We start from the raw sequence: 25,381 nt of genomic DNA, 5'->3' as shown, positions 1-25,381 counted from the left end.
CAAAAAAGGTCTGAGGAGGCTGCTGGGTAATATCATCTGTTCTTGTTCTCTCGCGCTCCCGTTTGGACTCTCACAGAGATGAATATGATAAGAAAATACATTGTTTCAAAAATATTTATCTCAATAGCAAAAAAGAGTAAAAATGTTACAGTAAAATCTAATAAATTGTACATTTCTTCTCACTATAGAAAGAAAAATTATATTTTGTACTTATAGAATACATGTAAGTTTACTGTGAAATGTCATTTCTTAGAAGAATATTAATTACCTTAAAATTAGGTTACAATTATTTCTACATTTTTTAAACATTTACTGAAAATATCTTAGAATTAATGCTAAAGAAATTATACCTTAAACTAGACAATATGTGCAATTTTAATGTAAATATTGTTAAAAAGTTATAAGCAAATGAATTCCCTTATTATAAAGATTATGAAATTTTAAAGAAAATGCATTTACAATACACATTACTTTTATGACTACTGCTAAAATTATCTATAAAACAAACAGTGACTAAAATTACTATATGTAACAAAATCATCAATTTATTGTCAAGTTGTCAAGCAACCAAATCTGGCATTTTATATATAAATGTAACATTTTCCCTTATTTCAAATCAAATCTGTGGTTTAAAAAAATGCTAAAAATGATTAAATACAATGAGTATCAAAAAATGCTCAGATACACACCTGAGCTCCTCTTTTAATCAGATGTTTCAAGTTTCAAGCAGGCTGCAGAACCTGTTCAAGCATTGTTTTGGTGGCTCAGTATCCAAATTTTATTCCATCATTAAAAACGAGGAAACAAATATATTTTATTAACATATTAAATATATAAATAAATAATATAAAAATAAAAATAAATAAAAATAAATTATAATAAAGTATACTTATAAATAAAGTATAATCAAGAATAAGAGCCCTTTTCCTTTTTGTTTTATGCACGTTATTGCTCTAAATGATGGTGTTTTTATTCCAAGCTGGTTAGTGGAATTGTGCTCTGTCATTAGTTTAAGATAGCAGTCAGACTCACACCCGTGCACCAAACCCTTCCAGATCTCCATGGAAACACTGCAAACACTGGGCTTTCTTCACAGAGAGGGGTGAAAAATGTTGTTAATTATGATTCCTGCATTTGCTAGCCTCTCACTTCCGTTTCAGCTGTTTCGTCTATTTTGCTAGCAAGGACGAAACCCCAAAGGATATTGCTGACATCTAACTTGATGTTTCACCAAGACAATGAATTCATCAATCATCTGAGTGTTTGTGAAGGATGTGGTCACAACACACCTTCTGCCCCCTGACGATGGACACCTGGAGGAACACATACAGCATCGCAAGCATGATAGACTATGGCCAAATATAGAAGTGCTACATCAGGTGCCAGTATGACACCGTGTCTTGTCATGCATGAAAGATGACAGGACTTGAAAGATTTCACGTCTTCCCACACCTTGGGAAAAATGCAGTTTCAGGGGGAGTTACAGACTGACATTTGGTCATGATGTCTTAGATCATAAAAAAGAAAAAACAGAAGTTTGTCTGACAGGATCTCAATCTACAGAGCATGTTCTGACAGTCTAATTTTGGGATTGACAGTATTGAATCTTGAATTGTCCTGTTTAAGCAACAACAAATGTGGACCAAATAAGAATAATAAAAAGTCAAGCTTTTCTATTTTTACCTGTAAAATTAGCAACAGTAGACACTGAAGAACGTCTTCCACAATGCCATAAGCCCCATTCAATCAGAATGCGATTTTTTTAAAACATGAAAAGCGGCAATGACAAAAATGCAAGGTCTAGAGACATATTTTTAAAAAGTAGAACTTCTTTGAACCTGAGTGCTGCATTTTATCCCCTCTTTCACACCGCAAGCATGAGTGGCGCGCGAGCAGCGTATATTTTTTTTCGGCGTCCATGTTAATCAATGAGTGCATTCACACCAGGACCAGAAGAAGTGCGTGAGCGTCAAGTAGGAGTGTCGCGTGAACAGCAGTGCAGCGGGGGTTTCGTCGTCCGTTCTATTTTTGCTGTGCTGCTCACGTTCAATTAAAGTGAAAGCACACTTTTGATGGACAACATAAATGTTATTTAACACAAAACGTGCTCAAAATGCACAGAATAAGCATGTCAAGAGTTTTAATAACAATGCCAATGTCTAGTGTTTTAACAATTATGCCAGAAAAGAAAATTAAGTATAACAAATATGTATTTACCCATTTAAACTTTTTAATTAATCGTTTTGGGTGAAAGTATGGTGTATTGTTATAAAAACAAATGTAGATAGAATTATACCCATTGTTTGAAATGGTTATACTGTCTGCCGAACACGCTTTGCAGCCGCTGCTGTGATGCTGTACTTATATGCTTCCAGTGTAAATAATGAAATAATGAAATAATAAATTATGAAAATGAAAGTGCATTTAACCGCAGCCGCAACTGATCTTTAGGTGCAACAAACACAAAGCGCACGAGAAAGTCTGTCAGTGCACGAGCTTCGTGCATCTAATAGTACTGCATTCCAAACGGCATAAATTAAAGCATATCTAAACTAAAACACGGTGGGTGGAAGCACAGATTGTCAAGCGATTTAAAATCTCACGTCAGGTTATTTCGCAATTATTTTTGTTTAATATGACACAACGCGTTTACGTCACCCAAAAAGCGGAAGGATACACAAGCGCTGCGTCCGAAATCGCATACTGCAAGGAGTCAGCAGTGTTTTGATTTGAGAACGCGGGCAAATGTAAAGAGAATGTTGTGGCGTGTGTCCATTGCAAGATAGAGCTGGCATACCACAACTAGGGCCCTATGATTGCAGAAAACGCGAAGAGAATCGTGGAATCCAGTCATAAAAACGGATTTTACAGTTTAACCCCTTACTAGTAACCCCCCTTTTTTGGCATGGAGACCGAAATTACATACCCAAAATAAAAAGGTTTCTGCTCATGATTCTTTCTGACTAGATACATAATCAACCTTTGTTCACAAAGCTGACACTTTAAAGTTTACTGTTCAGGAATCAGAATCACTCAGACTGTTATGATAATAGAGATATATAAGCTCAAACATAAAAACAAAAATAAAAATATTAAAAACATATGTTTTAAATGTATTTAAAAAAATGTTGATGTAGGAAATGAGTTTGAAAACACAGTGTAGCTAAGGCCACAAGTCTTCCAAGACTTCATAAAAAATTTCATAATCGAATCTGTAAAACTGTGAATTTTATGAAATATTTTCTAAGGCCATGTCATGTGTGTTTTTAGAGAAGGCTAATCAGATTGATTTATGGCCCTTGTCATCTCTGTAAGATCTCACATGTAAACTCTCCTGTGCTCTTTGTGTATGTTTCACTGTTGAAAACTGCACGAATCATGATTGTATTGTTCTCACCAAACGGTTCTTTCACACCTCCGCCAAGTATGACACATTATCCGCATTATTCTTTTATCATTATTCTTTTGTTTTTATTCCACCTTTATTAGCCTTGATTGTGGTTTTTCAGGCTTTACAAAGCAACAAAGCAGCGATCTCACTTCAGTCTCTCTTTGCATTTAGCCCTTATTTATCAAAAGTCTTACTATAAAAATACAACAAAACATTTTCTTACGACCTTACGTGAATTATTGAGACAAAAATGCATTATGAAGAAGAAAAGCACCTGCTATTAGTAGCATTGGTGCTAACGTTAGCATCAAGCTACATCTGACAATTTATGAAATTATTAGTACACTTTTACTCAAAACTCACTTTAAACCCCGATCGAGTGTTTATAATAACTTCCTTTAGCGATCAGGGGTGGAATTTGGTCGTTTACTGTTGTAAAAATATGTTATTTGTAGCCTTTTTCATCGCTGCACAAGTTAGCATTTCCGATGTACATTTTCGATTTTTTTTATAAAAACGCCCCAGATCTCAAGAAATTCTCATACCAAGCTTTACTATCATAATCGCGGGTTTATTATTCGGATATTTTGTGTGTACAGAGGTGTTTCAGTGTTGTTTTGGCCAGATAACTACCAGGAAGTGTGCAGGAAGCATGTGACACGATGGGGCGGTGTCCAGATATGAAACTCTAAGATTGATGTTTGAAAGACCCAATCAGAGTCTGAGTCACACACCGCACGAGCTGTGACCACTGCACGCACACACAGATCGCTGGGAGAGGCTGTTTATCATCTGATCGCGTAAATCCGTGGAAAATGAATAGAAATGACGATTCTGTCTGAAGAAATATGAAGTAAACATCAGTAAATATATCCATATATCTCCGCAGATATGCATCTTTGGTCTGTAAATCCTTATTGACGCTGTTCAGTGAGTCTATGTGAACACAAATAAACCGCTCTTGACTTGACTGAATAGGAGTGAGTTGTGAATTTCTATTCAAAATGTGGCATAATACGGATTTATTATTTTGCACTCCTGACATAAATCACTAAATATCTGTCACTGCAACAATGTTTTATCAAAATATTGGTCAAATATCGAAGCTTGAGTCTTTAAACTTTCCATTGATGCACAGTTTGTCCAGATGAAGTAAGACAGTGATGTTTAATGTGCTGTGAAAGTGAAACAATAATAAACTGGGGCCGTCAGCGATGTTTGCACGCAAAGGGGTTTTAACAGAAGCACGCGTGATGCTCGCGGTAATTTCAGCGTCTGCTGTCTCACTAAATAAGGACGTGAACACATGAACAACGTCTCCAGAACTGCTCTGACAGTCACTTCATGAGCATTTGTTAGATTTGAGTAAAACTATCGTCACATAACATACACAGAACTGTAAAGGTACGTCAACCTGTCAAAATAAAAGTCCTGTATTCATATTGTTCAGCAGAATGTACATAGCCTACTACTAAAAAAAAAATCACACAATTTTTCTTCCATGTTTTATTTTTAATAGTAAATCCCATTTGTTTACCAAAAAGTTAAGTTTGCTTAATTTTCAATAATTAAAAGATAAATTAATGTTTTGTGTGTTTAATGTTTAATGTGCATTTCAGAAAATGCTTTATTTAAAACCCCAACTGAATGGCACTTAAATGCATTTAATTCATCTGTCAACTTTATTGTCATTGTTCACAGTACACGTACAGACAGCGAAACAATGGGTAATAATTAAATTTTCATTTTTGATGTATGCATTGCATTGCATAAAAAAAAAAAATCTACGAAAAGGAAACTTAGTTGTTCATTTTAAGAGACCCAGGAGTCTAATTTTCTCTTGCATAATTAATATTGCACTTTAATTAAGCAAAAACACATTTTATCCGATTACTCGATTATTCGATGGAATTTTTGGTAGAATACTTGATTGCTAAAATATTCAATAGCTACAGCCCTACTCTGTTTATAACCAAAATACAGATGAACATAACCACATTGACACTCGAAAACAAGAGTTGTGGAGTATGTCAGGTCAGAGTTTCACAGCAACAGTGAACATTTTCAAAGGGGCTGTCAAACACAATATCTTTATATATTTTAAAGCACAGTTTTTTTGTAATGCATTGCAGGACTTTTACCAGGGATCAAAGTTCTCCACTGAGGGATTCAGTGAATACAAAACCATGTCTCTTCAGGGCTCAAATAGAGCAACAGCTACTGGACCATCACCTCATTTAGAAGAGCCAGACATCTTCTTTCAGTGCTTCACTGTCTCAAATACTTCAAAACACAAATCTAGACTTTTTTGTCATCTTTTCCATTAATTAAAAGTTTTTTTCCCTCTTGATGTTACTTTGATCTAAAAAATTTTACAGATGTGAGTTCTACACATATTGCTTAATAAATTATATATTTCTTCAGAGGTTATTTTTGGCAGACAAATCATCAAATTACAGGCAGACTTTCATCAACATTAAACATAAAAGCTGTTCTTTCACCACATTTTTGTCTCTTTGTTGTCTTCAGCCACAGCAGCACATACAATTAAGCCATGCAATGCCACAGCATCCAATGGGGATGTTATAACTCCCAGCCAATGTTTCTGATGTTTCCCGCCAGCAAGCTCTCTTGACTGGCCATTAAAACAAAGCACTAAGCGTGAAGCATATTTGTCTTGAGCTTGGTGTGAAAAGTCTTGTTTTTTGCTTTTTACACTTCCATGCTTTTGCAATTACCAGCACCATTGATTTCTGGGTTATGTGTGACATAATTAAAACTGCAAATCAGAAATGCCAAGGATTTCTTTGGTGCAGATCAATGAATGAAGTCAATAGTAAGAGGCAAGTTTTTTGCCCAGTGATATTTCCTCTCTTTCTACAGTTTAAAAACTCCTCAGATAAAATACAATTTTGCACCTAACATTCACTGCTGTGTCCTCAAATACCTGTCCTGTACAAGCCAAATGGGATCACTTCAGATGTCTTAAGCTCCTGAGATAATCTAATCCTCCTGAACCATGTCATTTACACTGATTTGTTTGTCTCAGATGTAAGTGCTCTCTGTTGTGGTTAGCATTATCGCAGTACCATTTTATAATTACCCTGCCATTTCCATCACTTGTTCTTCGACGTATAACTATAGCAATTTTTCTGTGCTGGAATTATTTCACAAAATGAAAAATGGCCACATGGTTGTACAATCTGCCATCAAGGGTTTTTTGGAGGCAAATGGTTTGTCCACAAAGTTACTACATTTGTTTAAAATTATTTATGAGTTTTGCTTCAGAATTTAAAGTAATAAAAATGTAAAATAAAAATGTAAAATTCAGAATTTACTCACTCCCATATGGGAGTTCCAATCCTATATGGCTTTTTGGTCACACTTTAGTTTTGGGACTAGTTCTCACTAGTAACTAACTAATAATGTATACATTTATAACAGTCTGAAAACGTCTGGGGACTGAGGAGACAAGTTGCTCAAGTTTAGGAATAGGAATGTTGTCCCATTCTTGTCTAATACAGGCTTCTAGTTGCTCAACTGTCTTAGGTCTGCGTTGTTGCATCTTCCTCTTTATGATGCACCAAATGTTTTCTATGGGTGAAAGGTCTGGACTGCAGGCTGGCCATTTCAGTACCCTGATCCTTCTTCTATGCAGCCATGATGTTGTAATTGATTTGTAATTGATGCAGTATGTGGTCTGGCATTGTCATGTTGGAAAATGCAAGCTCTTCCCTGAAAGAGACGACATCTAGATGGGAGCATATGTTGTTCTAGAACTTGGATATACCTTTCAGCACTGAAGGGCCCGAAGATCACAGGCATCCAGTATGGTTTTCCGCCTTGACCCTTACGCAAAGAGATTGTTCCAGATTCTTTGAATCTTTGGATGATATTATGCACTCTAGATGATGATAACTTCAAACTCCTAGCAATTTTTCTCTGAGAAACTCCTTTCTGATATTGCTCCACTATTTTCTGGCGCAGCATTGGGGGAACTGGTGATCCTCTGCCCATCTTGACTTCTGAAAGACACTGCCACTCTGAGAGGCTCTTTTTATACCCAATCATGTTGTCAATTGACCTAATAAGTTGCAAACTGGTCCTCCAGCTGTTCCTTATATGTACATTTAACTTTTTCGGCCTCTTATTGTTACCTGTCCCAACTTTTTTGGAATGTGTAGCTCTCATGAAATCCAAAATGAGCCCATATTTGGCATGACATTTCAAAATGTCTCACTTTCAACATTTGATATGTTATCTATATTCTACTGTGAATAAAATATAAGTTAATGAGATTTGTAAATTATTTAATTACTTTTTTACTCACAATTTCCACTTTCGGAATCGGGTTTGTACTTATAAACAGCCAGTATGCTAGTAATATCCATGCTAATAAGCAGTATGGAGAATTGCTCCCTAAAAAAGTGTTACCAGCTTTTTTTCTACTATGGACCACAAGACAATAAGTTTTGAAGAATGTTTATGATGCTGCACTTTTTATACAATGGAAATGGATGGGGATTAGAGCTTTCAATCTCCAAAATGGATAAAAAATAAAAAAACACCATTAAAGCATCATAATAGTGGTCTATTCGACTTGTGCACTATATTTTAAGTCTTGAAGACATATTATATATATGTGATGAAAGCAGGCCAAAGTTTAAGTCTTGTTCACTAAAATGAACACGATCATCATTCACTTCCATTGAATGAAAAAGGGCAGCTTGGACATTGCGCTAAAGATTTTATTTTGTGTTCTACAGATCAAAAAACATCACAGGGGTTTCAAATATCAAGAGGATGAGTAAATAATTACAAAATAAAGGTTTTATGAGTATAATGAATGAAACATATAAATATGTGAGAACCACATAAATTGGATTACTGAACAGTATAACCATAAGTTAAATGTTAATGTAAATGCTCAACTATTCAAAGGCATTATGGGGAGCTTTTTATGGTCAAATTTTAAACAAAGGGCAAAGTCTGGAACATTACATTCAATCGTGATGCTCTGCAATCAGTACAAAGCCAGAGGAACCGTTGTTACCTATAATCCAAAGAGTTCTTATCTGATTATGAATTCATAAAGAGGATTTAGGATGTGGCATCTAAATGTTAGCCTGTGCTGATTAGGTATCTCTGAAAAGTATTATGTAACTACACTAGTGCAGTTTAGAAGACGGTGCCCTGGCTCTATAAATTACAGTTGGACCAGAGGGGTCCTCTAATTTAAGGACAGCATGGCGTTGAAAGTTGGTTTGGCGTCATGATAATGCACTTTGAACATCTGATTGGAAGTACACAGCCGCAAAGCACACAAGCTAAGTAGCAAATGATACTGGAAGGGTGTATTTATAAAAGCAATGACAAAAACTACTGTACAACTACCAACTTCAAATATTAAAGCTTTCACAAAGCAGGAAGAACTAAAAAAGGCTTTTTTTAGAACAAAACACAATTTGCATGGATGAGAGGTGAGTAATAATCGCTAGATCCACCAGCTGGTTCTTTCCACCACTGATAATAGTGAAGAACCATATCGACTGCTTAATTCTTCATATCGACTTCATAATTCTGTTTGAAACGTAGGTATAAATACAATGCGAGAATTGCTTTAGCCGAACATGTAAAGACAACACTTCTAGCATGAATACTCAGTAAGTTTATTAACTCAAGTTTGAGTAAGCTCTACAATTCTGCAACAGTCACTTTAACCTGCAGGTCACAGCTGTTACTCTGCAATATCAAAGATACACTGGCACTGCGGTGTATGTGAGGCATACGAGACTATAAATAAATCACATATTATGAACCAACCAAATACTGAGTGAGCTTTAGGTCCTCACTATGCTTTTCTATTTATTTTGAAGAATCAAGGCAGTTTTGGGCCTTATTATGCCATGGGATTTCATTACTATTCATATTATCAAGTGGTGAAGTGTGTGATGTAGTTCTAGCCAATTTTTAATGAATAAACACTGACACAGTATCAATGTTGGGATCTAAAAAAAGACATCAGATAAATCCTTTGGTAATGTGCATAGAATAAAGATGCACAAGATATTAGTACAATATCGGTTATCTGCTTATTGGTATTGACTAATTAATGGATATTTAATTGTTCCTTCCTTTTTGAGTTTTTACATGAGGATTACCTTTGCTGTCATCTAATGCCTACTCAAAGCTAATCTATAAAAATACTAATAATTGAGTAACACTGTAAAAAGGTAATCTTTAATCCTTAACTCTCAAATCTCAAATGTAAATTTTTATACTGTACAGTATAACGTTGTGATGTCTAAATTGCAACATTTAAAATAACTGATTTCAGTTTTGTATTTTCGATTCATTTAGACAAAGTATAGAATTTGAACATCCGCCATTTATCGATTAACAGTCATGAAAAAAATGATCGGTTTAAGGGTATTGGCCAGAATTTTAATTTCTCCCTATTGCAGAATATAGATTTAAATTATATAATTAATTATTAGTTATAAATTCTATTATAAATGATTATTAATTATATTAGTTAAATTTGTTCAATGCATTTTAAACTCCATTTAATATTTCAGATGGATAAATGTAAAAAAATAAATAAAATAAAAATACCTATAAATAGCAATGAAATCACAGGAATATGGCACTGGAGATATAATGAATATAGGGCACTGAAAATACCTGAATAATAAATAAACACATAAAATAAGACATGCAGGAAATCCCTCAAAAGATAATTATATGGCAAGCAAAATTATTCAGTGACACACTTACTAAGAGCACCTGAAGCAATGCATCTGGTATGCTGCCTTCCATCTCTTAGCATGCTGTATTTACAGCTACTTTGTTTATTTACAACTCTGATTATAATAAAATTGTGTTTCTACCCAACATTACCCAGTGTGGTTTAGTTCTTGAAGGAAAATTCTGCAGATGTGGACCAACGTATGGTTAATGTAAGATGCATGACCCTACTGTATATAAAGCCACACAAGCACTCCACTGCTGTACAAAAAAAAAAACATTTCCGTCATCTCCGCCTTGATTTATTAATGCAGTCTAGTATCAACTGAATTCTATATTTAATCTTCAAATGAGAGATTCTACATGAAGATTTATGACTTTCATCTGGATTAATGCATCTTGTTTTGTTTTTACCAGTCCTTCTCGGTTTTTCCTGTGAAAGACTTACTGTATCTTTCGTCCTTTGGTACAATCCCCTTGGTGAGTGAAAATGTTATACCCTTACCTAAGGCTACTGTTGCATTAGCTGGCTGCCTATTTATAGGTGTATAACGTCAAGGTGCAACTCTCCCAAATGATAGTCTCTCCTCTTTGAATGTTACCTCTGTAAGTCAGGACCACAACATTACATCAAGCTTTATGTGTGTGTGTGTAAATGTGAATCCTATCAGATGTCCATTTTTAACCTGTGTTCAAAGCAAAGGAAGCATGGTAAATGATTGCTGGGTGCTGTAATGTTTGGACACATTAGTGGAGATTCCTCTGAGGAGATGTAATGAGATCTCTGTATGTGTGCGTGCAGTGTCTCAGCGGTGGGAGGGCGATTCGAGCATGTAATGGTCTTTTACTGACCAGAAAAAGATCGGATCATTTTCTAAGAGCATTTTTATTCTTTTTTCCACTCTTTCCTCTCACTCTGTAAATGTTCCGCAGCTTAAAGCTGAACTGTCTAACAGTGCAACAGTGCCCATCCACTGTTTCAGCAAGGGCCTCTCGATTATGGCAAAAATGATAATCACGATTATTTTGGTCAATGATGTAATCACGATTATTTAACAGGATTATGCAAACGATTATCAAACGAACAAAATGTCCTCAAAATGTTTGAAAATAATTAAACTGTCTGTAATAAAAAAATAAATAAAAATAAATGGACAAGTACAGTAGAATAAAAAGATACAAATGAAACAAATTGTGCTTTAATGTTTATTTTATGCAAGTCTCAAGCACTTTACTGACTACTACAGAAATGAATAATCAAATTTGAAATAAAACAGCATAGTCTTCACTGAACGAATGAAACTTTTTTGTTTCTTATTAAAGCTACGAAAGTCCTTCACTCAAGAGCAGTGTGTGATCTTTAATTTGTCTTTTGTTGTTTAATTAATATTAAGCACACAGTCGCAGCAGGAAAACAGCCCGCCGCATGGATCCAATTTACCGTTACACACGGTTTTTCATTCTCAACTCTTTACATTCATTTATAACAAGACTGACAAAGGTCTACACAAATAATCACTAAGCGCCACATTTTGACACATTTTTGCATGTATTTGAGCGTTTAGGTGCGCACCTTGAGCTAAAAGATGATGTTACATGTCCGTTTTCTGTTCCGCAAGTTCTCTTTCGCGGTTTTTAAAACATCAATAAATATACTTCTTAAATCAAGCATGTACCATTTTGCAAAAGTAACGTTACATGAATTTACTGATATGCACGTGAAATTGGGCTTTTATGGAGGAACTAAAGTGCATAACTGGAAAAGGGGGGCTTGGAGGGATGGGGTGAATCATTGGAGGCTAAAAGCGATACTGTTTATCGATTAATTGCACAGCCCTAGTTTCAGCAATATATATATAAAAAGTGAAAAAAAAAATGAAATGAACGTTCATTCAAGGCAAAAAAAGTCAAATAAGTCTGTGTACTTGAAGCCTTTAGTTAAATTCAAAACTACTATTCCATTAAACATTGCAAATGGCAATAAAATAAAATAAATGATTGAGAAATATTAAACTTGTTGATTGAGTACATACTGTAGAAACCGTATGTATTAATTAAGTTTATTGCAAAATATGCATATATATGCAAATATTTAAGTAGTTTTAGAGTATAGGGAGACTGACTGATTGAGTGGACACTGAAGTGTTTTTCTGTCATGATTTGCTTGGCATGATCCTCTGACTGGCGTAAAAAAAAAATGTTCATAGTATTATTTAAAAAATAAACAGAAATGATGCAGGCTGGTGGCTTCAACAAAGGCATACAGTATATCATTGATGAAAAACCTCAGCTTACAGCAGCTCTGTCATTAAAGGTTTAGAAGAAACTGACATAAAATTACAAACCATACATAAAAAATAAATAAATAACTACATACAACTGGGAAGCAAATAAAGTTTTAGTGTTGCAAAACGAACTAAAGTGAAATAAAAATGTTCACAAATTAATTAAAATGTAGTTATCTTAAATGTTTTATACATAGTATAGTATAAAACTTCAATGCATTAAACATGAAAATACCACCTGATAACAATAACAATAAACTGAGAAATGTTATCTTTTTCTAATTATACCGGTTAGCCCATTAACTTTGGTAGCCCTAAAATACTCAAACTTAACTACAAAATACATCAAATTAAAAAGAACACATGTAAATTACACTGAATAGACAAAATGACCAAAATAAAATACATTTAATTTAATTATTTAAATTTCCCCCATGTTTGCACAATCAACTTTGAACTGGTTTCTCCGCACCATGCACATATTTTGATATGAGGGATTTCCTGTGAATATAAAGAGGCTTCTCTCATTCAAACTGCATGAGGCTCTAAGGCAAAGATCTATGAGCAAGATGTTGTTAATACATTTGGGAACACACGTGCGCACACCATACACGCCAAGCACGTCATTTTCTCTCTTTGTGCCTTTGCATGCTGTTTAGAAAGCCATAACAGTGCACTGACAAACACAAATGACTCCCACTTACTTGCCTGTGAGGTAAAATCAAGGCATTACCACAGTGTTCCCAGACCACAGTAAGTGTCAGAGCTCTTATTATCCACACCCAGTGCAGGAAACAACCGATGCCTTCTATATTACCACAATCTTCCTGCTCTTTCCATCATAAGCCTGTGTCATAAATTAAGCGGGTGGAGGCAGGCTGTAATTGAATCAGCCATGATTCCCATATAGGTGGAGGAAATGTCCAACAAAACGGATGACACTGCACTTGTGGTAATAACAACACGCACTGCAAGACGTCCAAAGCGGTTATGCTAACAAATGTATATTTTCATTATGTCTCACATCCATGTATTTTTGTCATACTTTAAGATGATGTTTTTATGATACGCTATCGCAGACATGAAATATAATCCTTATTTGAGCTGGATACTCCTCATAAATGATCAGTGATTGAATTTCATCTGCATTCCCCAGCCAATGGATGAATTAGAGTGAGCTGTACACCTACTGATACAGGGACACATCAGAAGCTACATGGGACATACAACCATGAGCTCTCTCTGCATTGTGAGCAAGTACAATGAATGATCAAATTAATGTAATTGGATAGATGTAGCATTGTGTGAGATTAAAGCAATATGGCCTTCTTAAATATACAACAATGGCATTAAAAAAACTCAGCAAGCACTAATTCCCTTGCATTCTATGCATGATTATATTCATAAGTTTTAATGTGACACACATGGCCACTCTGACTCAACGAGAAGAGCTGCTCTTGCACACATTGCATATGACAGCAACTGCCAACTTGTGCCAACTGTCTGCGATCCGTAACAGCAAAACAAGCTCTTCAGCCACAGACCAAAACCTTTTCAGCATCAAATCGTATCGCTTTTTGGCATCCACTGTACATTACACTTACAAAAATGTTCTTTCCCTGAAACTGAAATTAGAATTACACCCAATTTTCTAAACAACATGTTTAGGCCGCAGTTTTCCATAATATGATCATTTTAGATCTTTCTGTTAAAACTGGAACAAAATAATAATAATATCCAGACACAAACACTCTGTTCCAAAACCAAGTGAGACCATTTTAGTGAGACACTGTAGTTGCATGATTTTAATCAGAAGCATTGTGGTTAGCTTTCTTGAAGAAGGCAATCCCAAAATGCACTACACTGAATATCCAATGTCTAAGATTGCATACAGAATATTTGACGACATGAAATATTTTCTTTGTGTGTTTGCTATGTTTTTTTAAGTCTAATAAAGGAGCTTAGTAAGGTGCAATCACATTAGCGAATTTTCAGTGAAATTTCATAGGTAAAAAACTCCATTGTTGATAATAATTTGTATGATGATATATAAAACAAAGCTCACACATTACTAACTTTTTTTAAACTAAGCAGTTTTTTGTTGGTCAGTACAGCTTATCCCTATTGAAATAAATGTTTTTTCCGAGGTGAAAAATTCGTTGAGCAATGGTAAATGTGACCTCACCATTATTGTGCGTTTAGCTTAGCAGCATGCTAACATAAAAGATTCTAATGTTAAAATAGTCTTTTGTTTGGGACCTGCTTATGAAATTCCAATCACTAATGACATTCCGTTCTCAGAAGTTAGCTGTCTTAGTCGTGAACTAAATAGTTACTAGGTTTCGGAACAGAAAAATAGAAGGCTGTATTCAGAATATTGTACTGTTAGCTTAGCAACAAGCTAACATCAAAATCCATAGTTAAATCTCCTATGCAATACAGCCAATTTAGAATGTTCCAAATCGATAATTATGAGATTTTTTAACAGTTAGAATGCTGTCTTAGAAAAGATGAACCTCTAGTTCACTAGGTTTTGGAACAGAGATACTCTGAAACCACCAAAGGTACTGATCAAACAGAACACACACTGAGGTTTAACGGAACCTCACTATTAATAAGTAAGTGCTTGTGTTGTTACATGAAAATTATTATTGCCGAAGTGCCAAAAGCCCCTTGAGTCCCAGACTGTCACGTTGTGAACCATGGCATCTTACCTTAGCAGCAACTGAGGAACCTGGCTTCTCCAAAAGATCCCAAAGTTTCTTCCTCTTGTCTGGGCAGCAGGTGTTATCAAATTCCCCCTCTCCTTCCCTCTCTCTAAGAGTCTCTGCCTCTCTCCTCAGCTCCTCGTTCATCTGCTCTTTCTTCTGATGGTAGCGAGCCTGGCAGCACGATTCCAGGTAGATTTCATCGACGCCCCAGTAATCAAGCTCTTGCCCAAAAGACAAAGCGCACATTTCCTCCATCATGTGAAGCTTTCCAGTTCTGTAAAAATTCAAGATGGACGTGAACGCTCCAGGGTGTCTGTCAAAGAAGTACTCATTCTCATTCAGGCAGTAGTCATCGCAAACCTCAATTAAAGACTCGTGGGTGTTACAGTCTCTGAGTTTGCCTAATCTTGTTCTGGGAAGCCGGTCCAAGGTGCGCCATAAGACCTCATGGTTGAGGCCCCCGACGTTGAGACGGACCCTTCTAGACCGGGCCTTGGTCCGGATGATCTCAATAGGCTCAGGTGGAATTGAAGTCTCAGATCTGCCTCCAGGTTTTGGAACCCCAAGTCCGGTCTTCTCTGCCATTGTGTGCAAGGAGATGGACGGCTCTTGCCAGGAAGAGGTTTAAAGATGAAAATCAACCAGAAAATAACTGGAAAAAGATGACTATGTTGGGTCCTCCTTAGACGGGTCCCTCCATGGCTGTGAAGAAAGACAGACACCTGTTGTTTCCACCTTGAAATATATATATTTTTCTATGCAGTGGAAAATATTTCAGCTCATTATAAGGCTATTTAGGAAAAGTCCCTCCTGATCTGTAAGTGTTTTGCAAAGTACATCTGGAAGCACAACTAAATGCTAGCATTAGATCCAATTTACATATCCCCAGCCAAGCGTGCCTTGTATGAAAAGAAAAAACTAAAGCTCTGGTATGCTTTACCAAAGTCTAAGCTAAGAGAATACTGGCACATCTTATTTAAACTAAATAGAATTAGTAATTAACACAAGAAATATATTGTTGCCATATTCAGTATTCATATTTTAACCTCTATTTTATTTAATGCACAAATTTAACTATTTTAATCACATGTTCTAACATTAAAAGTACTAAAACTGTAATATTTAAGTTTTTATTATTATTATTATTATTTTACCAACTTTAAAAAATACAGAAAACTGCAAAGATGCAACAGTTCTGTTGTTCTCTAACATTCTCTTTCTCTCCAGTAATCATCCATAGACGATAAACTATCTTCTTTTCTTTTAGAAGTCAATATACCTAAGCAATAAAGTAATATAAATCCCCCTAAAATATCTAAGTTTACAACTTGTATGTCCATCTGGACCACAGTGTTTTTCACATTAAGAGCTTTCAAAAGCGTCAACGTCTATTAAAACCGTTATATGCGTTGCAATGACCCGCGACTGCATTCAACTTTGTAGCCTTGCTATTAAAAAAAATGAACCTGCTCTGAAAAACTGAATCTCCTTTCACTTCATCCCAGCTGCTGCACTCAAACAAGTGAAGTCCAGGCATCACGACTTGCCATAACAATCTGTATGCAACAAACTATATTTCTTACCTTCCTGAAGTAAACCACCGTTTGCATATACAAACCGCTGTGTGCGCAAACGGGAGAAAAGACGCCTGCGGGTTTCCTTTAAGATTCCTAGCTCTCAGCGGAGGCTTCAGTTGTGACCGGACATGTGTCCCACATTTTGCTCAACACGAGAAGGGTGAAGAGATCGCACAGAACACCGGGAAATCTCTGTGTCTAAAAGAGCTCCCCTTTTCTCGCTAAGAGCGCTGCCTCCATCGATGGCTTGATACGGTGAGTTGGGATTTCTGCAGATGTCGGACGCGTAAAAGCGGAGGGCGCGCGCGCACTGTGCGTGGAGCTGCAGAGTGACACTGAGCGCGCGTGTGTGTCTGTACTGTATGTATGTGTGTGCGCGTGTGGACGGAATGGTTCCTCTGAAGCACGAGCTGCATCACAGCCTAGAGGTGAAACCTAATTGGATTGGTCTGTACATCAGCAAGGGCAGCATGAGATCAACTTCAGCAGGAACTCTCTCTCTCTCTCAAGAGTTTAGTGGTCCAGCACAAGCATACAAGGTGAGATATCAGTTTTGCCACGCTTAGGCTTAAAATAGCCTGAACACATAACCTTACAGTGTTATCGTGGTTATTATCAAAGTTTATGTTCCATACATTTATGAATATATAGGCATAGAATAAAAATAATACATTTATATTGACCACCTGTAAAATGTATATCCCTTGCCAGAGTGAAAATGATCTTACATAATTATATTAAATACAGTTATAAAAGTAAATAAAAAAGTATATTAAAATAAATAAATATTGACCAAACTGTATCAACACTGTGGACTCTGTGAGCTGATTTCTAGTTATTGTTTTTTTTTTACTTTAAAAATACAAATTTTAACAATATTTTACTCTAAAAGTATAAATATCACCTTAAATGTAATAATAATAATAATATCCTTTACTTCTAAAAGCATATAATATAAAGTTATAATATGTTTGACTTCAAACTTTTATTTCTAAAAAAAAAAATTCTAATATTTTACAGTAAAATGACATTTTGAAATATAATATATCATTGTACTGTTTAAGATGACTTATTTTATTGTATTCTATGTGCATTAAAATAATAATAATAACATTATATATATATATATATATATATATATATATATATATATATATATATATATATATATATATATATATATATATATATATTATTTCTCAAGTTTTAACTCTAACCCTTACAGTGGTAGCAGTGGGTCCTTGTTTTTATTACATTCACCTTGGGGAGCCATGTGTGAGACACAAAGTGTGATTTCAAATGTATAACAATATGTGAGGATATGTAGTCACAGCAATTATTAGATATGAAGCAGCTGGACTGAGTTTCAGGCGGTGTTGAATGACCTGCCTGGGTCTGTGCTATTAAAGTTCCCCCATAACAGTAATTAAGCCTCTAAAACTGCATCTGCTTTGTCTTTCAAACAGGGCCAAGTGAAAAAAAAAGAAAGATGAAAGGATGCAATAGTTTGGAGACCATCCATTCATACGCATGAGATGTCACAGGACTACAGGAGACACAATGGTTGAGGAACAAATGGTGCGTGCTATAAATATTCTATGAGTATCAAAGGGACTGTAGTTTGATTTCAATAGACATTATACTGCGGCTCACTGGCGCTGGTCCGTGAATGATACTTGAAAGGAAATAAAGGGTGACATTTACATACAGTATATATTTATTTTCAGATGTTTGACTAGTACGGCCAAAACAATTAACAAATAAAAAACACAAGTCATAAATCAAATTTTATAACATATATATTTATAATTATATGTGTTTATATTTCCAATAATTTATTTATAGTATATTTTATGTTTATTTATAAAAATAAAGAAAAATAAAATAAAAACTGAATTTTTGTGAAGCCAAATAGTGTGTGATTGATGTTCTACCCTAAAATGATTGGTGATCAATACATCTGCATTGATTTTTCTGACTCCTGTGCATAGTCTTCTATGAGCCATAATGTGAGGGTGAAGGACAAGGTGGAAAAAATAGATGAAACAGTGACAAAGCAATAGACACAATTTAATAAGGTGTTGTAATCTACTACCACTGGAGTTCATTACTGAAATGTGCTAGTCAGCCACCTGTCAGTGCACCCTAACAAGTTAACATCTTGCTGCTATGCCTGTTCCCCTTAACCACAGAATGGGACCAGCTCACACAGGTTTCTTTATATATCAAAATATTCCTATTCCTTTATATATTTGTATATTTCACGTAGAACTAAGTAAACTGCTATAATTATACATTTATAACAATCATTTATTTATAGTATAATAGATTAATTTACTTTTTATAAATTGAATGCAATGCTTTTATTAAAATTTGTAATTATTTATTTATATTAGAATTTATTTTATAAAATAAATAGACAATGTAATCAGAATTGTTTGAAATAATGCTTATAACATGTACACCGTAAAAAAAAAAAAAAAAAAAAAAAAAAAAAATATGCTACTTGAAGTTTGACATGCTGAAAATGAAAATCACATTACTTTCGGTGTATCCTTAACATTGCGAATGAAAATAAAAAAAATAAAATAAAAAATCCAGTATGTTCACAACTTATACAAGCTAATTTATTATTACTCATGCATAAAAATGACATGGTACATGCATAATACTGAGATAACAATAACAGTTTAACATAAATATTTAACAAAAGAGAGTCGTCCAAAATTTCAGAAGTGGATATGTTGGCTGATTTGTCCCACAATGTTCAACAGAGTTCTAGAATGTACTAGAATATCATATATATATATATATATATATATATATATATATATATATATATATATATATATATATATATATATAGTGTGTGTATATATATATATATAGTGTATATATGTATATATATATATATATATATATATATATATATATATATATATATATATATTGCCATGGTGACATGGGTATAACTTGTGTTAATAAGGCAGGCTGATTTTCTGTTGTCTATGGGCACACTGGACTCTTTTGAAATGATGATTAAATGATACTGAGCTTCTGCATCTTTAATTACAAACTTTCTGCCAACATTGTGTCAAAGCACTCTGCGTTACCAAGACTACAAAACATTTTGGGAATGTAATGCATGTTTAATACTCAGTATCATGTGGGCATGTGTGTGTAGGCAGTTGCCATAGAAACACCAATCCTAGCATCATGCACAAGTAACATTTTGGCACAGCAAAAGGGTTATGCCTCAGAGCTAGAATTGCATGATGCTATCAATATATCTGATTGATTTTGTACAAAAGCAAACATGAGGGCCCGTAAATACGTATGTATGAGCGCTCTCAGTTTATGCCTATAAGAAAATGTAAGCATATGCATGTATCATGTGTGCATGCCAGGGTTGGTATGTGCATGCTTGTGTGTTTGTAGGTGGGTGTTTGTAGTGGGATTTAAGAAATAGTTTCGGCTTAACAGGTAGTTGTTCACACCAATACCCAGTTGTTACATCCCATTTGCTGTAAAATCCCCTCCAAATATACACAGTGCTGGATACTCCGTTTCTATGAAACAAAAATAAACGGCATAACATATACACAGAAATGCTAATGGTTCCATATAGACATTGTTGAAGCATTGCAGTGCTGCTAGCTTGAGAGCTTGGGCAAGACAATTGATGTTAGCAAGCTTCTGTGTTTATTTATTCTGTGTGTATGTGCTTGGCATTAAGTTATCAGAGAGCCAAGTGTTAGCGGGGGGAGGAGGATGGCTATAATGTAAGTGAACGTCTGCAGGAAGGAGAGGCAGGAGGGATCGCTCAGTTAAATTACAATAATAAGTGCCCAATCGATGCAGGACCCCTTGGTATAAATAGAAGCAGCAGCTCTGGGTTGGATTGCGTTGTGTGTGTGTCCATAAAATAGGAGGGCTAATATGGGGTCAGTGATGTACACATGATAGAACCTGTGAGAACATGCATTTATTCTTAGTGACTTCACACAAACATCGATGCCCTATTGAAAACTACATTGAATGGCTGAGGTAGGAAATACCGCCACTGTTTTTTGGTGTCAACCGAACAGCCTTCTGTCAGGCGACATTATAAATTAAGTGAGAGACCTGGAGTGATGTACTTTTCAATTCAATGATTAATGGATTTCTGAAGCACAAGGCGAAGGAAATGCCTTAATGAAGCAGCCGTTGAACTAGCAGCCATGGTCAGGCCAGGAGGACGGAAGAGATGGTTGATGTCAACAGGAAAAAAGCAATGGCACCCATCCATTTGTTTGCTGGTGTATTTTTAGGCCCTGAAGCAACACTCAAGAAAGCCACCATGCTGGAAATCTCAGTTCTGGGTAACCAAAATGAAACACTTGACTAATTTGAACACGTTTTTCCATTGCATATTTACAGAGCACTATCATCGTTTAATTTAAATTTTTTTATTTTTTTCCTTTTCATTTTGGTACACTTGTTACAGATCACTCGGGAGGCTGAGGAGTAACATACAGATGGGTTTATTAATAGACACAAGCAGAGGAGCAGGTAGTGTTGGGTAGAGTGATGAATGTATCCGTGAGAGTAGGGTGAAGACGTCAGAGGAGGGAGGTGAACAGTATCCCCCTCCCCACGGCCCACTCCTGAGGTCCGAGGACCCCGACGACGTGGTGGACGTCCTCTTCCCCTGGGAGCTGGTCGGTCAAGATGATTGGAGTGGAAGGTGTCAAGTAAGTTAGGATCCAGGATATCGTTGCGTGGGACCCAGGAACGTTCCTCTGGACTGTATACTTCCCAGTCCATTAGATATTCCGGTTGCCACCACGCTGCCGGGAGTCCAGGATGTCACTACCTGCATAGGCCGTGCCGTCGTCTAGGAGGAGTGGAGGGGGGGCTTTGGTTTCGCCAGGTTCTGTGGAGGGAGAGACAGAAGGATGGTGAGGTTTAAGGAGAGACACATGGAATGTGGGGTGAATCCGGTACTCAGGGGGTAACTGGGGTTTGTAAGTGACCGGATTGATCTGCTGGAGGATGGTGAATGGGCCAATTAATCTGGGACTTAGCTTGCGACAGGGCAGGCGCAGATGGATGTCCCGGGTGGACAGTCATACCTTCCGACCGGGTTGGTACATTGGGGCCTCAGATCGGCTGTCGTTCTGCATCTGCGTAAGGCCCCCTGGAGTTGGTGGTGTGCCGCGTCACAGACCCTCTCGCTCTCCCGTACCAGTAGTCGATGACGGGGACATCCGAGGGTTCACCTGACCGGGGGAATAGAGGAGGTTGGTAGCCAAGTATGCACTGGAATGGAGTGAGTCTGGTGGTAGGTTGAAGAAGGGAGTTTTGTGTGTACTCGGCCCACCCAAGGAACTGGTTCCAGGAGTTCTGGTGGCCGTGACAGAAGGTACGGAGGAAGCGTCCAATCTCCTGGACCTTCCTCTCCGTCTGCCCGTTCAACTGGGGATGGTATCCGGAGGACAGGCTGATGGCCATACCTAGGAGTGAGTGGAAAGCCTTCCATGCCCAGGAGATTAACTGGGGGCCTCAGTCCGAGACGATATCCTCTGGGATGCCGAAGTACCTGAACACATGATTAAATAACAGTTCGGCCGTTTCCATGGCCGTGGGCAGAACCTTCAGAGGAAGAAAATGACAGGATTTAAAAAATCTATCCACTATGACAAGAATGCAGCTATTGTTATCTGAAGGAGGAAGATTGGTTATGAAATCCACCCCTAGGTGTGACCACGGGCGATTGGGAATGGGCAGAGGATGGAGCTTGCCTGATGGAAGATGGCGAGGGCTTTTGGATATGGTGCAGCTTGTGCATCCATTCATGTACCTCCTGACATCCGAGGCAATGTTGGGCCACTTCAGCAACGAGAGGGTTTCATTGACCCCCGGGTGACCAGTGCCAAGAGATGTTTGAGCGGAGTGAACGAGTAAAGTGCGCCTTGTCCTGGGAATATATTGAAGTCCCGGTGGGCAACCCGGCGGGGTGTTGGTAGTAGGATTTGTAGGAGGAAGGTTCTCAGCAGACCAGGTAATAGGAGAGACGATGACTCTTTCTGGGAGAATGGTTTCTGGATCTTCGGAATTCTCTTCGGGGGCGTAACACCTGGACAGGGCATCAGCCTTTACGTTTTTCATCCCTGGGCGGTATGAGATGGTAAAGTGGAAGCGGGTGAAGAATAACGCCCAGTGTGCTTGTCTCGGATTTAATCTTTTGGCCACTCGAAGATACTCCAAGTTCTTATTATCTGTGAGGACCAGAAAGGGGTGTTTGGGTCCCTCCAGCCAAAGCCTCCATTCTTCCAAGGCCAGCTTGATGGCCAACAATTCCCGGTTGCCGATATCATAGTTGACCTCCGCCGGGTTGAGTTTCCGGGAGAAGAAGGTGCATGGGTGGAGGCGACTGGGATCCCCTGCTGCTGAAAAAGGACCGCTCCCACTCCGGTGGTTGAGTTGTCGACTTCCACGACGAAGGGTTGGTCGGGGTCGGGATGAACCAGGAGTGGGGTAGTCGTAAAGGCCTCTTTGAGGGTGTGGAAGGCCTTTGTGGCGGCAGGAGTCCATGAGAGAGATTTGGGTTAGTTACGGCGGAGACTGTTGAGAGGGCTGATTATGGTACTGAACTTTTGTATAAACCGTCCATAGAAGTTGGCATAGCCAAGGATCTGCTGTAACTCCTTGATGGTGGTTGGAGTGGGCCAATCTCTAACGGCATTTACCTTCCCCTCGTCCATCCGGATGCCACTGCTGCTGATGTTGTATCCAAGGAACTGCACTGAGGGCTGATGGAAAGAGCACTTTTCGGCCTTGAGATAAAGTTGGAAAGCCCTCAGGCATTGCAGGACCTCCGCAACGTGGAGTTGATGTTTCTGCCAGGCTCCGGGAGTATATGAGGATATCATCTATGTAGACGAGGACGAACTTGTGGAGTAACTCTCGGAGCACCTCGTGGATGAAGTCCTGGAAGAAGGAGGGGGCTTTAACAAGTCCATACGGCATCACGCAGTATTCATAGTGGCCAGTAGGGGTTATGAAGGCAGACTTCCACTCATCCCCCTCTTGTATCCGGGATGAGGTTATAGGCGCTGCGGAGGTCCAACTTGGTGAACATAGTGGCACCACGGAGATGTTCCAAGGCAGCTGGGACGAGGGGAAATGGGTACCGGAACTTCACTGTTAGATTGTTGAGAGCCTGATAATCAATGCATGGTCTTAGACCTCCATCCTTTTTCTTCACAAAGAAGAAACTCGAAGCAGCAGAGGATGTAGATTTACGAATATAACCCTGGGCCAGCACCTCCTTGATATATTCCTCCATGGCCTTCTCCTCTGTAATGGATAGGGGGTATATCCTTCCTTTAGGCACTGGTTCACCCAGCAGCAGATCGATGGCACAGTCCCACGGCCGGTGTGGAGGCAGCTTGGAGGCCCGTTTGGGGCAGAAGACAACACTGAAGGGAGCGTAGCAGGTAGGGATGGCAATGGATTGGTTTCCTACTGGGCTTTCTATTGAAGTGGAACAGACCGGAAGAGGTTCAGGGGAAGATGTGGCTGGAACTGGACAACCTGAGATGCAGCTCTTGAAACAGGTGTTGCTCCACTTCAGGACTTTGCCTGTCTTCCAGGAGATTACGGGGTTGTGCTGCCCTAACCACGGGCGCCCTAGAATTACGTCAGCGGTGGATTCTTCCTGAACCAGCAGATGGATTTCCTCATGATGGAGTAGTCCGGTTTGGAGGGAAATGGGACCCACACTATGACGCACGCATCTCCTGCTTAATGGCTTGCCGGTGATAGTGTGGACTTGGTAGGCTGACGGTGTTGCCTTGGTAGCGAGCATGAGCTGACAGCAGAGGGCGCCGGAGATGAAGTTGCCGGCTGACCCAGAATCGAGGAGGGCGGAAACTGGAAGAGATATGTCAGCGGCAGTAAGTGTCACAACAGTGGTGAGTGATTTAATTTGGTATCTTGAAGGGAGAACGGCACTCACCATGGGACAAGGAGGACGGACTAGAACCAGAGTAGGGCGCCAGCCGGGCCATGGGACTGGCGAGAACGGAAGGTAAGGAAGTGCTGGCATCGTTGACGGAAAGTGCTCGCTGGTGTTGGGGATGCAGGTATAGCTGTGAGTGTTCTTCGGAGTTCATCAACCAGATCTTGAAAGGGGTCCGTGAGGCTCATGCTTGTGCCTAGCAGTGTCGGTCCAGTCTTCTGTTAAAGATCACTCAAGAGGCTGAGGAGTAACAGACAGATGGGTTTTTTAATAGACACATGCAGACGAGCAGGTAGTGTTGGGTTGAGTGATGAATGGATCCGTGAGAGTAGGGTGAAGACGTCAGATGAGGGAGGTGAACCACACACAAGCACACTGGGGATCTGGATCTTCGGAGAGAGGTAAGTAGAGGAAGAGTTAGTCCTTAGAGATAGCATACAGGTAAGACCTTGTCGAGAATGAGACCGGACATTGATAGAGTGCGTGTGTGTGGTATTTATGGTGCCGAGGTGATTGGGTGATGATGTGGATCAGGTGGATGTGCTGAGTATACAGGTGAGGGCGTGCGTTGTGATTGAGTGGAAGTGGAACCTGGTGTGTTTGTAACAGCACTAAGACGAGAAAAAGTCACCCTATGAGGTTCTAGAATTATTACGGTAAAGGAT

The 25,381-nt window shown here is 38.0% G+C and overlaps 1 protein-coding gene across 1 annotated transcript in view; it reads right to left on the bottom strand.

Annotated features, from left to right (window-relative positions):
• Positions 1 to 17,237, bottom strand: part of LOC127946532 (potassium voltage-gated channel subfamily B member 2-like) — a 101,421-nt gene extending 84,184 nt beyond the window's left edge. The window contains exons 1-2 of the mRNA XM_052543165.1: positions 16,718 to 17,237; positions 15,138 to 15,836 (exon numbers count right to left, since the gene is read on the bottom strand). Coding sequence (XP_052399125.1) covers positions 15,138 to 15,719 — 582 coding nt within the window. The 5' untranslated portion in view covers positions 15,720 to 15,836; positions 16,718 to 17,237. The remainder of the gene's footprint in view (positions 1 to 15,137; positions 15,837 to 16,717) is intronic.
• Positions 17,238 to 25,381: the final 8,144 nt, after the last annotated feature.

This window comes from Carassius gibelio, chromosome A24 (assembly GCF_023724105.1).
Source record: "Carassius gibelio isolate Cgi1373 ecotype wild population from Czech Republic chromosome A24, carGib1.2-hapl.c, whole genome shotgun sequence".
NCBI classification, from domain to species: domain Eukaryota; kingdom Metazoa; phylum Chordata; class Actinopteri; order Cypriniformes; family Cyprinidae; genus Carassius; species Carassius gibelio.
The sequence above is the reverse complement of the archived record's forward strand: the minus strand, read 5'-3'. Positions and strand labels throughout refer to the sequence as shown.